This window comes from Mirounga angustirostris, unplaced genomic scaffold (genome assembly GCF_029215605.1).
Source record: "Mirounga angustirostris isolate CCGP_5_RB_7025 unplaced genomic scaffold, mMirAng1.0.hap1 SCAF_5, whole genome shotgun sequence".
Classification (NCBI taxonomy): Eukaryota; Metazoa; Chordata; class Mammalia; order Carnivora; family Phocidae; genus Mirounga; species Mirounga angustirostris.
Window position 1 is genome coordinate 152,075,505 of NW_026991713.1, and position 14,390 is coordinate 152,089,894.

At 48.6% G+C, this 14,390-nt stretch overlaps 1 protein-coding gene across 4 annotated transcripts in view; it reads left to right on the plus strand.

Annotated features, from left to right (window-relative positions):
• ABCC1 (ATP binding cassette subfamily C member 1 (ABCC1 blood group)) overlaps positions 1–14,390 on the plus strand; it is a 134,731-nt gene that overhangs the window by 62,854 nt on the left and 57,487 nt on the right. For 3 of the 4 annotated variants that reach the window (XR_006790789.3, XM_045875048.3, XM_054507526.2), the window contains exons 8-11: positions 6,546–6,776; positions 7,402–7,579; positions 9,122–9,283; positions 13,298–13,390. Coding sequence is in view for 3 of the 4 variants with exons in the window: in XM_045875048.3 (XP_045731004.1) it covers positions 6,546–6,776; positions 7,402–7,579; positions 9,122–9,283; positions 13,298–13,390 (664 nt within the window). In the remaining variant the exon portion in view is untranslated. The remainder of the gene's footprint in view (positions 1–6,545; positions 6,777–7,401; positions 7,580–9,121; positions 9,284–13,297; positions 13,391–14,390) is intronic. The other variant, XM_064592584.1, reaches the window with a different exon arrangement.

A 14,390-nucleotide genomic window follows, 5' to 3' on the forward strand; every position in this document is an offset into this window, starting at 1 on the left:
GGGGGCAGGGAGACCAGGGTGGGGGCCTTAGGGGCTGTCCCTCGGGTCCCTTAATGCCCCAGAGCCTCTGTTTTCTGCTCAGAGGGTTTTCTGACAATTCACTGAGATAAACATCATCTGAGAAGCCCTGTCATGGTCCTGGGTAAACCCTGGGCAGGTAATACCATACAAGTTGTGTTGATTCATCTGGATGCGGAACCAGGCTGGGCGTTCCCATCTTGCCTGGGAGGACGGGGTGAGCCCTAGCTCCTCAGGCTCCAACATGGGCCACCCCTAGGGGCACTGGCTCTCTCAATACCTCTGCCTTTAGGGGGTTCTCAGCTTGGGGGTTCACTGCCTTGGGTCACTGGCAGATGGGTCCTTCGCTCTGTCTCCAGAGTCACAAACCAGATCTGGCACCTGTAACTCCTGTGGACATGGTGGGCAAAGGGAAAGTCCTGTTTTCAGCTGGGATCTGTTGGTGTGACCCCTTGTGGCCAGGCCTCTTCACTTAGCTAGGGAACAGCCTGCAGGTGGGAGGGAGAACAAGAAGCCCTGTCTATCCCTGGCCTGGCCCTTAACTGATTCATTCAGCAGATTTCATGTTACCGAGGGGCCTGGGTGGGCCTTGTGGGAGGGGGGGAGGGAGGGTGGATAGGTTTACCATCTTGATTTTGTGGGCAGTTTTACAGGTGTGTGTATCCATATAGGTCAAAACTCATCAATTTGTACATTCCCTATATGTGCAATTGAGCATACATCAGTTATACCTCAATAAGGCTCTGTGTGTGTGTGTGTGTGTCAGAAAACGTGCTTAAAGAAGGGGTGACTTTTTTTTTTTTAAAGATTTTATTCATTTGACAGAACAAGCAGGGGGAGCTGCAGGGGGAGAGGGAGAAGCAGGCTCCCCACTGAGCAGGGAGCCCAATGGGGGGCTTCATCCCAGGACTCTGGGTTCATGACCTGAGCCAAAGGCAGATGCTTAACCGACTGAGCTACCCAGGCGCCCCCAGAGTGGCCATTTTTGCTTACTTGTCTCTCTTTTGTAAAGAAATGCAGACAGAAAATAAACAACACAAAGCGCCAGCATGCACGTGCTGAACGGTGGTTCTGAACCTTGCAGACTCACTGTTGCCTTGAATACAAAGATTTTCTGACATCAATACAGTTACTTTCAGATAATGTATCAATAAAAATAGCCCACCCATATAGCTAAAATTTTAAAAATTAACAAAATGCTCTCACTAGACTTCAAGGGAAAACGGAAACAAGGGATTTGTAATGAGACAACGTGTATTTCGGTGAGTAAATTCTCAGGCACGCGCTGGGAGAACAGAATGGAGAGTCGCTGCTTGTCCCAAAGTGGAGGGTTCCCCGTGACAGCTGCAAATCCCTCCAGATCTCCAGAACCATGGTCAGTCGCCCTCACAGAAGAGGTTTTGCATAGTTGTGGCCAACGCTTAGCAAAGTTCTGAACGAAATGCAGTCACCCCTTCATTTCAATAATAGTTGCATTCCTGAAAAAAATTCAAGATGTATTGAAGCTTGCAAGAACAACAAAATACACACTATGGATTTATGTCTGAAAACAGAGTTAGATTCCAGACCTGAGTAATTTCAGGCAGGTTTTTCAGCCTACACGGATTCTTGTTGAGCTCTTTTTTGGGGGACCGAAGTTCTGTAGGTCACAGAAGGTCTAGTATCTGGCTCAGTCTTGACAATCCGAGAATGTGGCATTTACAAAACAACCCCCTGGGCGCCTGAGTGGCTCAGTCGGTTAAGCGACTGCCTTCGGCTCAGGTCATGATCCTGGAATCCCGGGATCGAGTCCCACATCGGGCTCCCTGCTCCGCAGGGAGTCTGCTTCTCCCTCTGACCCTCCTCCCTCTCATGCTCTCTGTCTCTCATTCTCTCTCTCTCAAATAAATAAATAAAATCTTTAAAAAAAAAAACAAAAACAACCCCCTTTGAGAAGCTCTGTTTTTGAGGAACAGAAAGCACTGAAAAAAACTTGAGAAAAGGGTAGGGTAGTGGGGGAAAGCTTGAGTCATTTGCATTCATAAGCAACACGTTTAAAATCCTGCCAGGGCTACCCAAGGGCTAGGGTGGGGTGGGAGGGGGACCCTTGCCACTCCCTCTGTGGTTCCAGAAACTATCATTCTGTATATCCTTAGCGCTAAGCAGAGTGAAAATATGCACCAAGTTTGTAAAATCCATTTTCTGCGATTGTAGGTCAAGTCTGCCCTTCCTTATTATATTGGATATTTATTATGGGTCAAAGACCATGATGCTCAGACGACATTCAGAAATGTAGAAATTTCAGTTGTGCTAAGACTTCTTTAAGTTTGAGATTTGGCCTTTCCTAAAGCCTTCATGACAAATGAGAGAGTCCTCAGTAGCGCCTTGCTGCTCTTTCATAGGTTCAAGCCTCCTGCAGTCTGCTCCCAGTCCTGTTCAGGTTACCCTGAGGTTCTCGCCTGTTCGAGAAAGGGCTGCCAAACCTCATTTCCAATCCTTAGCTCCAGGTCTTGTTCATCCTGTTCCCCCTACCTGGAGCACCCTTTCCTTCTCCTGATTCTCTCATCCTGCAGGGCACTGCTTTGATGTCACCTCCTCTGGGAAAGCCCTCATGATAGCACCAGTAAGAGTCTGGTGAAGTCATGTTTGCTAATCCTTTCCTCCCATGAGGCTCTGTGATGGTAGGGCTCTGTCCAGAGTTTGACCCAGAACATGTGTTTAGTTCATTGGTGGACAAGTGACTGATGGGCATCTTTGCACACATTGGAATCTGATCTACTCAGAAAGGCTTCTTTCTCCCCAGCCTTCAGCTTACCTACCCTTTTCTGTTCCCTTGCTCTGGACAGTTTTCCCCTGACTCAGACTTTTTCCCTCCAACTTTCCTTTCCCCTCCCAGCCAGAGCTTACAGATGCCCGGCTTGCTTCCTCTCCCCTCCTGGAGCACTTCCCTCCTTTGTAGGCCTCTTGTTCATGGGATAGTTTTCTTTCTTGACTTGGCCTTAGCTGATCCTTCTCAACGTTCTTGACCTTGACCTTGTCCACCCAGGCCTGAGCTTTCCTCCTCTCTGCTTGCCCGAGACGTTCTCCCTGACCCTTTGGCACCTGTCTCTTGGCCACTGGAAACAGCCCTGGGTTACCAGCAGCCCACGCAGGCCCAGGGCCAGGTCTGGCTTAGGAAGTGGTACAGAGAATGGACGGGGCAGGCTGAGCTACTCCCTTCCTCTTCGCCTGGCCCTCTTTCTTCCTTGCCAAGGAGGTCTGTGTGTGCTAAAAGGAATTATACTAAAAATCCCAGTCAGAAAAGGGCAGCTTTAGGGCAGGTCATTAAAGGGAGTAGGGAAGATCGTGCACGGTGACATTGGCAATGTGGTTGGTGGAATAATGCACACACAAAGATGTCCATGTCTTGGTTCCTACAACCTTATATCGCAAAGGCAAAGGGCCTGATATGATCACTGGGTCCTTGTAAAAGGAGACAGGAGGTCAGGGGGGCGGGGAGTGCTCTGCAGCTGCAACTGGCTTTTAATTGGAGGGAAGGGGCCATAAGCCTGGGAATGTAGGAGGCTTCTAGAAGTTGGAAAAGACCAGGAAACAGATTAGAAGGAATGTAACCCTGTGGGCCCCCTTCAGATTTCTGACCCCCAAAACTTTGAGACAATAAATTTGTGTTGCTTTAAGCCACTGTTTGTGGTAATTTGTTACAGCACACATAGGAAGTTATACAACTTCACACAGAGTTTAGGTTTTTTTCTGGATGCAGCGGGAAGCCATGAGTTGAAGTAGGGGGATGGTGTGTTTTTAGGAAGGTCCCACGGGCTGCTGTGCAGGAGCTTGGCTGTCAGGGAACAAGAGTGGGAGGAAATGAGGGAGCAGGGAGGAGGCCCTGGTGGTGGTCATTTGCATGGGTCACAGGCTGTGGACATGGACAGAATGGATGGACGCCCACACATGTCCTGGGTTGGGACGGATGGGACACACACCTGATCAACCCCGGAGCCTGGAGGAGATTCCCATATTTCTGGTCCTTTTCTAGGCTGGGGAGTGAGCTGAGGCAGATTGGAAGGCTGTGGTTGGCAAGAGAAAGTGTCAGGTGGTTTAAATAATCAAGTGTGTGGCGTCGACGTGACAAGGGAGAGCCTTCTGAAATTGAATGCTGTTCAATATACTTACGCCATGGAAGGATCCTGTAAATTGCTAATGTTTGGTTAGGTGAGGATGAAGCATGTGTTTTGGTGGTGGAGCCCACGTCCGGCCATTTGAAGATGTTGACTTTAATTTGGGAGACAAGAGCTAGGAGGTATGTCCGTTGTATAATCCATTACCTGAAACCTAGCAGCTGAAAATGACAGTGAACATTTACTCTCTCACATAGTTTCTCTGGGTCAGGGATCCAGCCTAGCAGGGTGGTTCTGGCTCAGCACCTCCTAAAGTTGCACTCAGCATGTCAGCTGGGGCCGCATCATCTAAAGGCTCGACTGGGGCTGTAAGCCCTGCTTTCAGGTTGCACATGGCTAGTAAGTCAGGGTTGGCTCCTGGCAACATCTCATCATGGGGGCTCCTCTGGTATCATCCTCACATGGCTGTTGGCTTTGTCTAGAGGGAATGACCCAAGAGAGGGCAAGACAGAGCCACTGTGTTTTCTATAACCTAATCTTAGAAGTGGCACGCACTCCATTGTTTCTGCTATATCCTCGTCCGAGTGGGAGAGGACTGCGTAGGGGCCAGTGTGAGGGCTCCAGTTTCTCACATCCTTGCAGACACTTGTTATTATCTGCTTTTTGATGATAACACCTTGTGGGTGTGAAATAATACCTTACTGTGGTTTTGGTTTGTGTTTCCCTGATGACGAATGATGTCAAGCAACATTTCATGGCCATTTGCCTATCTTCTTTGCCCCTTTTTAAATTGGTCTTTTTTTTTTCCTTATTGTGTGGTAAGAGTTTTTGACATGCTCTGGTTACAAGTCCCTTATCAGATATTTCATTTGCAAATATTTTCTCTCATTCTGTGGGTTGTCTTTTCACTTCCTGATTTTGTCTTTTGAAACACATTTTTTTATTTTGACAAAGTCCAGGTGATCTTATTTTTTCTTCTATTGCTTGTACTTTTGGTGACATATTTCAGAATCTTTTGTCAGATGCAAGGTCATGAAGATTTTTCACCTTTCCTTATTTATTTACTTGTTTATTTGGGAGAGAGCGAGAGTACGCATGCATGTGTGCAAGCTGGGGGAGGGGTAGAGGGAAAGAGAGAATCTCACGCAAACTCCCTGCTGAGCATGGAGCCTGACGTGGGGCTCAATCTCACAACCCCGAGATCATGAACTGAGCCGACATCAAGAGTTGAATGCTTAACCGACTGAGCCACCCAGGTGCCCCTCACTTGTTTCCTTCTAAGAATTTTGTAGTTGTAATTCTGTGTTTAGGTCTTTGACCCATTTTGAGTTAATTTTTGTATATGGAATGAAATAGGGTCCAACTTCATTGTCTGGTTTCTCAGCACCATTTGTTGAAAAGATTGTTCTTTTTTTTTTTTAATTTTTTAAAAGATTTTATTAGAGCGCATGAATAGGGGGGAGGGGCAGAGGGATAGGGAGAAGCTCCTGCTGAGCAAGGAGTCCGAGGTGGGACTCGATCCCAGGATCCTGGGGTCATGACCTGAAGTGAAGGCAGATGCTTAACCAACTGAGCCACCCAGGTGCCCCAGAAAGATTATTTTCCCATTGAACGGTCTTGACACCCTTGTCAGAAATCAATCAGGTTTATTTCTGGTTCCATTGATTGTGTGTGTGTGTGTGTGCACGTGCGCACTTACCTTTCCTTATGCCTATCTTGATTATGGTTGTCAGAAAGTGTACATTCTCTAACTTTGATTTTCTTTTTAGTTATTTATTTATTTTTTAAAGATTTTATTTATTTATTTGAGACAGAATGAGAGAGAGAGCTCATGAGATGGGGGGAGGGTCAGAGGGAGAAGCAGGCTCCCTGCCGAGCAGGGAGCCCGATGCGGGACTCGATCCAGGGACTCCAGGATCATGACCTGAGCCAAAGGCAGTCGCTTAACCAACTGAGCCACCCAGGTGCCCCTTGATTTTCTTTTTAAAGATTGTTTTTGCTGTCCTGGGTCCCTTGAGTTTCTGTATGAATTTTAGAATCAGCTTGTCATTTTCTATAAAAAAGTCAGCTGGGATTCTGAGAAGAGAGTGCATCGAATCTGTAGATCATTGTGGGCCTTGAGCCTTTCAATGCCCTTCGTGAATATTAACCCATTTAATCTTCACAGCAGCCCTGTGAGCTGGATCCTACTTGTATCCCCGTTCAACAGGTGATGAACCTGGGCTGGTTAGGGAACCTGCCTGAAAGTCACACAGCTGGCCGGCCAAGGTCCCGAGTCTGTGCTCCTAAGTAGTGTGCTGAGCTGCCTCTCTGCAGTGACTGGTTTTCTTTGGCCGGCCTCCCCGAGGGGTGGGGTGCTCTGGGCCTCTCCCCGGGCCGGCTGGCCGAGTCTCCGGAAGACCCCACAACCACTCCACACTCTTTGTGTTCCAGGCAGCAGGCAAAGATGGCGTACTCCTCCAAGGACCCCGCCAAGCAGAAAGGGGGCTCGCAGGTGGATGTGAATGAGGAGGCTGAGGTTTTGATTGTCAAGTCCCCCCAGAAGGAGCGGGAGCCGTCTCTGTTCAAGGTGTTATACAAGACCTTCGGGCCCTACTTCCTCATGAGCTTCCTATTCAAGGCCCTCCACGACCTGATGATGTTTGCTGGCCCAGAGATCTTAAAGTAAGACCCTTTCCCTCTCAGCTGGGCAAGTCTTTGTGTCCTTGACCTTCCACTGGCAGTACTCCTAACCTCTGACTTCGGGTCACCCGGTGTGCCCCGCCATGGGCTTAAAGCCAAGCCTCTCTGTCTTCACGCGCTGTGCCTGATGTTTTGCTTTGATACCATCTGAACTCAGGCCACTTCGGTTGCAGGTAACAGAAACCAACTTCCCCTGAAGCCGAAGGAAGGAAGAGAGAGGAATGTCTAGGGAAACCAAGAACAAGAAAATGAGCCAGACTGCATCAAACTGCAGCCTGAAAACAGAAAGTCACAAAGGAGGTCCCCTCCGTCCTCCCTCTGTTTACCTCTCTCTTTTTGTCTCTTGGGGGCCACATGCTCCTTGTCTTTGCCTTCCTACCTTTGCCTCTCATTCTCTGATGAGCCAGAGCAGTCAGTACGAGAAGCCTAAGGCTCAGGCACCCTGCACGGTCCTATCACCCCCGTGGGCTTGTTTTTCCATGCATAAAATGGAAGGAATAACACCCCCCTCGCCTGGCTCGGAGAGAGTGGAAATGCGGAAATGGAAGGACTTGTTCCCTGCGCGTGTGCGTCAGGCTCCCGTCCTTCTGTCCTTGCTCCCTCACAGATTGCTCATCAACTTCGTGAACGATCAGAAGGCCCCGGACTGGCAGGGCTACTTCTACACCGCGCTGCTATTCGTCAGCGCCTGTCTCCAGACCCTCGTGCTGCACCAGTACTTCCACATCTGCTTCGTCAGCGGCATGAGGATCAAGACGGCCGTCATCGGCGCCGTCTACCGGAAGGTAGGGGGGGTCAACCGGAAGGCGGGTGGGGTCAACCGGAAGGCGGGTGGGGTCAACCGGAAGCTGGTGAGGGCCGGGCCTGATGCCCAGGGGCTCACGTTGACGTCTCACACTGTCGCCTCAGAAACTGGGGGGACTTGGCTAGGTCACTGTGGGGCCACCTTGAGGATTTCTTTTTTTTTTTAAAGATTTTATTTATTTATTTGAGAGAGAGAGAATGAGAGACAGAGAGCACGAGAGGGAAGAGGGCAGAGGGAGAAGCAGACCCCCCCGTTGAGCAGGGAGCCCGATGCGGGACTCGATCCCGGGGCTCCAGGATCATGACCTGAGCCGAAGGCAGTCGCTTAACCAACTGAGCCACCCAGGCGCCCACCTTGAGGATTTCAAGCCCAGCTTCTGAAGCAGTAGTGGGACGGTGACCCACATGACCGTAGCTGGCAAGGATTGACCACCGGGCATGAGATCTTAGCAAAGCCGACGTGAAGCATCTCCTTGAGGCCTGTGTCAGCCGTGCGGAACTGAGTTTCTTAGGTGGCACTCGACTTGGGAAAATCCGGGTTCACATGGTCACTCTGCTGTTGATAACCCCGAGCTTGTTCTAACTCTCCATTGGAACTGAGCAGGTGGTCCTTTCCCTGGATAGTGGGAGTATTTAGCAGGCATTCGTGCACATCCAGCTCTATGGGAATTTCTGGGTCCCTTCAATTTCTTAGCTTCTGGGGAAGAGACACTGCTTGAGCTGATGGGTTGAGACGAGACTGCCTAGCAGATAGTGAGGACAGGTGAGCCAGTTCCTTGGTCCTCAGTCCTGTCTGTAAGTTGGACTCGCCTAGGGAACTCCCACTGCCCAGGCTGCACCGCAGACGGACAAAATCAGGATCTCTGAGGGTGGGACCTGGGCACCTTTATTTCTTAAGTTCCCTAGGTAATCGTGTGAAACCCGTGTTTGAGAACCAGGGCAATTTTATCCTTCCAGGGGATGTTTTTGGTTGTCCTAACTGGAGGTGGTGGCATCTAATGGGTAGAGGCTGGGGATGCTAGGGAGCACCCTGCAAGGCACAGGCCAGTCCCACAAAGATGTATCCAGCTTCAAATGTCAGTAATGCCAAGGTTGAGAAACCCTGACCTTGACCTTCCTGCTTGAGTGTGATCTGCGGACCAGCAGCATCCGTATTATGTGGGAGCATGTTAGAAAATGCATCGTCCCAGGCCCCACACCCCAGTCCTACCACATCTGAAATGACACTGTAACAGATTTCCCCGGTGATGTGTGTGCACCCTAAAGTGTGTGAAGCCCTGGTTTAGGCGCCCTGGGGTCTCTTCCATATTGCAGAAGTCAGGATGAGACAGTGAGGGTCATTGATAAGAGCTGGGGCTTTGTGATGGGACATATGAGCTGGGAATGCAGATAAGGCAGCAAGGCAGGAGAAAAGAGAGTGGGCTTTCCGCTCTTGAGCTGTCTTCTTCCTCCACATGGGCCTGGAGGGAGGGCTCTTGCCTGCCACACTCACTGCCACACTTTCTCTCGCCATTGTCCTGCAGGCCTTGGTGATCACCAACTCAGCCAGAAAGTCCTCCACCGTCGGGGAGATTGTCAACCTCATGTCTGTGGACGCCCAGAGGTTCATGGACCTGGCCACGTACATTAACATGATCTGGTCGGCTCCTCTGCAAGTCATCCTTGCTCTCTACCTCCTGTGGCTGGTGTGTGTTTGACGTCGGTCCCGTCTCCAAGAGGGAGGGACCACCTCACGTGGGCAGTGGGGGTGAGGGAGTGGGTGTCGGTGATAAGAACCTCTGTAATTCACTGGGTTTATGTTTTCTTGACATCAATCACATTTTATTTTGTGGTCTGTTGGATAATTCCTGTTTCCTTGGTTGTTGGATTTATGCTTTTTTTGCTGGCATGATACTTGTTTGCATTTGTCCTTTTTTTGACAGTGTTTATAATTAACAACCTTATAACTTACACAGCATATTTCTCTCACCTTATCCTCTCAAACACCAGCCAGATTCCTTTATTCACTAGTCTCGAACTGTGTTGGTCAAGATTCTCTGAGCTGTAAGGGATAGAAATCCATTTTAAAATAGTCTAATAAGCAGAGTGCCTGGGGACTCAGTTGGTTAAGCATCTGCCTTCGGCTCAGGTCATGATCCCAGGGTCCTGGGATAGAGCCCTGCATCGGGCTCCCTGCTCAGCGGGGAGTCTGCTTCTTCCTCTGCCCCTCCCCACTGCTTGTGCTCTCACGTGTGCACAGACTTTCTCTCTCTGTCAAATAAATAAAATCTTAAAAAAATTAGTCTAAACAAGTAAAGGGAATTTTATGGGTGTATATAACTGCAGAGCACAGGGTATGGTTTCAGGCATGGATTTATCCAGGAGTTCACGCAGTGCTTTAAGGACTCAAGCTCACTCTTTCATCATTTCTTGGCCCTATTTGCCTCTGAAGTGACTTTATTCTCAATGGGATTTTCCTTGGTGGCTTCCATACCTTTGGGCTTTTATCCTCTTTCCTGAGAGCAGTGTCAGAGAAAAGAGAATATTGCATTCCTCATTTCCTCAGCCAGAGTCCCACGGAGCCTTTTGCTTGACCGGGCACAGTCCCAGTCACATCCCTGTACCAATCACTGTGAACCAGGAGGCAGAGTTCTCTGATTGGCCAGCCCAGGTCACACGCCCTCCCACATTGAAAGTGTGGAGTTGTGATTGACAGCCCCTCCACATGAGGAAGGGCAGTTCCCAAAGCAAAAAGTTGATGAGGTGCTCATGACCTAACACATGACTTATCCTTTGTCACCTTTGAGCCTTTGCCTGTGTCTTTCTTTCTGCCAGGAATTCCTTTCCCTTCTTCGCTAAGGATGAAGTCCTGCCCATCTTTAAAGGCTGTGACAACTGCCACATTCAAATTGCTTTTCCCTGTTGATTAGATGGATTTCTTCCTTTTTTAAATCCCAATAATATAGTATAGGAGCTCCTCTGACATTACTTTGTAGAATAGCTTTTTTGCTGCTCAGTAGAGCTGCCCCTCCTCTCCTGATAAGTGTGTTGGTTACTCATGGGCTTAGTTTCTTGATTTTTTGTTTTGTTTTGTTTCAAAGATTTTATGTATTTATTTGAGAGAGAGAGCGAGCATGAGCGGCGGGGGAGGGGCAGAGGGAGAGGGACAAGCAGACTCCCCGATGAGCAGGGAGCCAGATGCGGGACTGGATCCGACCCCGGGATCATGACCCAAACCTAAGTTAAGACGCTTAACTGACTGAACCACCCAGGCGCCCCTTAGTGTCCTGTATTTGCCTTATTTTTTATTTCTCATGAGTGTAGTCCCAGCAGGGCCTGGTACTTAATAGGTACACAGCAAATTATCCATTAATTTGACTGTAGTTTACTTTTTTTTGTCTGTTTATACAGCAGAAGATGAGTGATTATAAATTGTTTCTAGAAATGAAACTTAGAAATAAATACCAGAATCTAAATGTATTTTGGGGCTGACATCCTGGGGTATCCACTTCCCCAGAAATTTCAGCCACGGGTGAAATATTTTTGGAACACTTCTTTTAGAATCGGCCTCCAGGGTTGATTTATGAACCATTAAGAACATTGTTTTGTTTTAGATGAGGGTTGCTGAGTGTATTACTGACCTTTGGAGTCAGATAGTTTTTTGTTGTTGGGGGGCTGTCCTGTGCACTGCAGGACGTTTAGCAGTGTCCCCGGTATATTCACACTGATATCAAGAACACAACCCCCACCCTCCCTCCCCCTGGCCAATTGTGACCCGGATGTCTCCAGACATTGCCTGATGACCCCGGGAGCAGTTCTTCCCTGTTTGGGAACCACTGGTTTGGATAGAAAATAGGATATCTCTGTGTGACCATCAAAACCACAGTATAGGATAGTGATAGTGGTGTGGGCTCAGCGATGAGACTGCCTGGGTTCAAATCTTGCCTCTTCCACTGATTAGGTTTGTGACCGTATCACTTAATGTCGCTAAGTCTCAGTGTGTCCTCATCAGCAAATTGGTGGTGGTAATGGTACTTCTCATCATAGGGATGTTGGGATGAAGGAGTGAAGCAGTGCAGGTTACGTTCATAGAACAGCACATGGTGTCGTATTTAAAGTATCTTTTAAATACTATTTGCTTTCAGAGTTCATTCTGAATGCTTTAAATTGTTGGTAGAAATTTCCTTCATTTTCCAAGGTGGATAAATCGTCACTGGGTGGAGATACTTCGCAGAAACCATTATGAGCAATGGCAGCATTTTTCGGGAGACTAGGACTGGTGCCCCTGTGGGTGATGACTTGGAAGAGATGAGCACTCCTGGTTTTCCAAATGCTTAAAGGGGGAGAAAAAAATCACATTACCCTATAGTTCCATCCATGTGTATCCGCTGGGTACATGTCCTGGGCCAGTTTTTCAAGGTGTCTCTTTTTAGGTGTCAAAATTAAAAGATGGAGATCTGTATCTTATCTTGGCCTCTTAACCTCTCTTGGGTAGTTTTCTTATCTGCAGTTGGGATAATAGAACACTTCTACAACCTCTTATCTACAAATCCCCAAATGCAGAAGCTCTGGAAGTTTTCCTTAACTCACGTGGTGCCATAACCTGACGTGACCTGAACTAATGGGAAGTATTTATGATCTTGATTATCTTCTCAGTGTGAATACTCCTATTTTGGTGCTGAGAAATCAGTACCTTTGATGATGGAGTGCTGTGCTAGGGCCCCAGGGGGCATGTAAAGCAATATATGGCCACACCTCTGTCAGCAGTCCCAAAGACCACGCCTGGTTGATGAGTTGCTAGGAGGACTCATGGCTTTAATTTATGACAGCAGGAAAAGCAAAGGGTAAAGACACGGTGGGGAGGGATCAGGGGGAAGCAGGTACAGACTTCAAGAGTCCTCTCCCAATGGACTCATACAGGATGCACTTAATTCCCTAGCAACAAGTTCTGACAACGTGTGAAATGTTGTTAGCCAGGGAAGCTTGATAGAGACCCAAGGCCCAGGGTTTTTATTGGGGGTTGGTGACACAGGTAGCCTCTGCCTGGCACATACCAGACTTCTAGACTCCCAGAAGACAAAGGGGGGGTTCAGCATAAACCATATCATTTATACAAAGAGATGAGGCCCAATGAACCACTCCTGCCAGTTCTGAGAATGATGGGAGCCCTCCCTAAATCCAAGCTCCCAGATGCCAGCCAAGGGCCAAATTTGTAAGCAGGCCTTCAAACAAGATAAACTGTCAGGCTGGCTGTGTTAACTCTTTTCTATTCAATGCCTTATTACTTTTCTGAAGTTCTTTAAAAAAAAAAAAATTATTTCAGAGAAAGAAAGCATGAGAGCAGGGCGAGGGGCAGAGGAAGAGGGAGACAAGCAGACTCCCTGCTGAGTGGGGAGCCCCACATGGGGCTCGATCCCAGGACCCCGAGATCATGACCTGAGCTGAAATCAAGAGTTGGAGGCTCAACTGACTGAGCCACCCAGGCGCCCCACCTTTCTAAAGTTCTAATTTCCGAAACTCACCTGGCCCCTTCGTGTTCTTAAAGGGGTTGTGGGACCCCAAGAGATGCTCACGAATAAATCCAAATATTCTTAACAGCCCGTCGCTGGGTAAGGGTGACACAGCTGCCATGAAGACGAGCAGCCAGGTCTGCAGGATCGCTGGGGTGGCTCAGCCAGGGAAGCCCCCTGTTGAAGGCCTCTGTTCTCTTTCTTCCCTAGAACCTGGGCCCATCCGTCCTGGCCGGGGTGGCTGTGATGATCCTCATGGTTCCCCTCAATGCCGTGATGGCCATGAAGACCAAGACCTACCAGGTAAGGTGTCTGTTTCCGTAGGGCCCCAAACTGGGCTCTTGTCGGGGCCTTTCCATTTGGGTTTTAGCTAAGTTCTTTCTGCGCAGGCCCCGGAGGTTCTCTGCCCTCCATGCCTGTTGGAAATCCCTGAGGAGCTTTCCTAAATGCTGATACCTGGGCTCCATTTCTGGGATTCTGGTTCACTTCGTCTGGGCATCCGTTTTTAAAGCTTCCTGGGTGAGTCCGATGGACTGCCAAGGTTGAGAGTTCCTGAAAAAGCTAGACCTCCTAGGCCAGTGACCAAAAGCACATCTGTGAGCCTCTGAGAAATTCCTTATCTCCCACAGAATTCAGTCATTTATGTGTTTCCTATGCATTTTCGAGAGTTGAGTAAAAATTACTCCCTGACTTTTTTCACCTCTTACCTTTTGCTAGGCGCAGTGTCCAACTATTTTCAGAAGTGTTTTGTACTGTTTAAGTTTTTAAATAGCCAAGTACCAGAGCTCATGCCTTCTCCTCATAAAACATGTTCTGTTGATAGAAAAGAGTATAGATTAAAAGGGGATATCCCCTTCCCTATCGTCTCCATGCCAGTGAGCATGCTGAAGCAGACCCTTTTAGAACTTTCTGTGTATTTATAGAGAGATCTGATTTTACAGTTAGGTTTGTTTCTTTGTGGTGTTACCACCATGTACATTTTTATACGCATGGGCCCATTTGGCAGCCTGGTCTTACCATTTGACACTATGTCTCAGGGATCTTTCCGTATAATCTGACTTCATGCTCTTGGACTGGCACCAAATAGTCCATAACGGAGCGGGGCCAGAGTTTATTTTTCTGCTCCCCTGTTGCTGGCTATTTATGATGTGCCTGTGGAATTGCAAATGAGAGCACTGAGCTGCACTGAGGATGCAGGAGGGGAGATGAGTCCCAGGGCGTGGGCCTCTTGGAATGAGGAGGCCTCAGCAGGTACAGGTGGGAGGAGGTTAGGCAGGGAAGGGCCCTGTCACCTTTCGTCCTC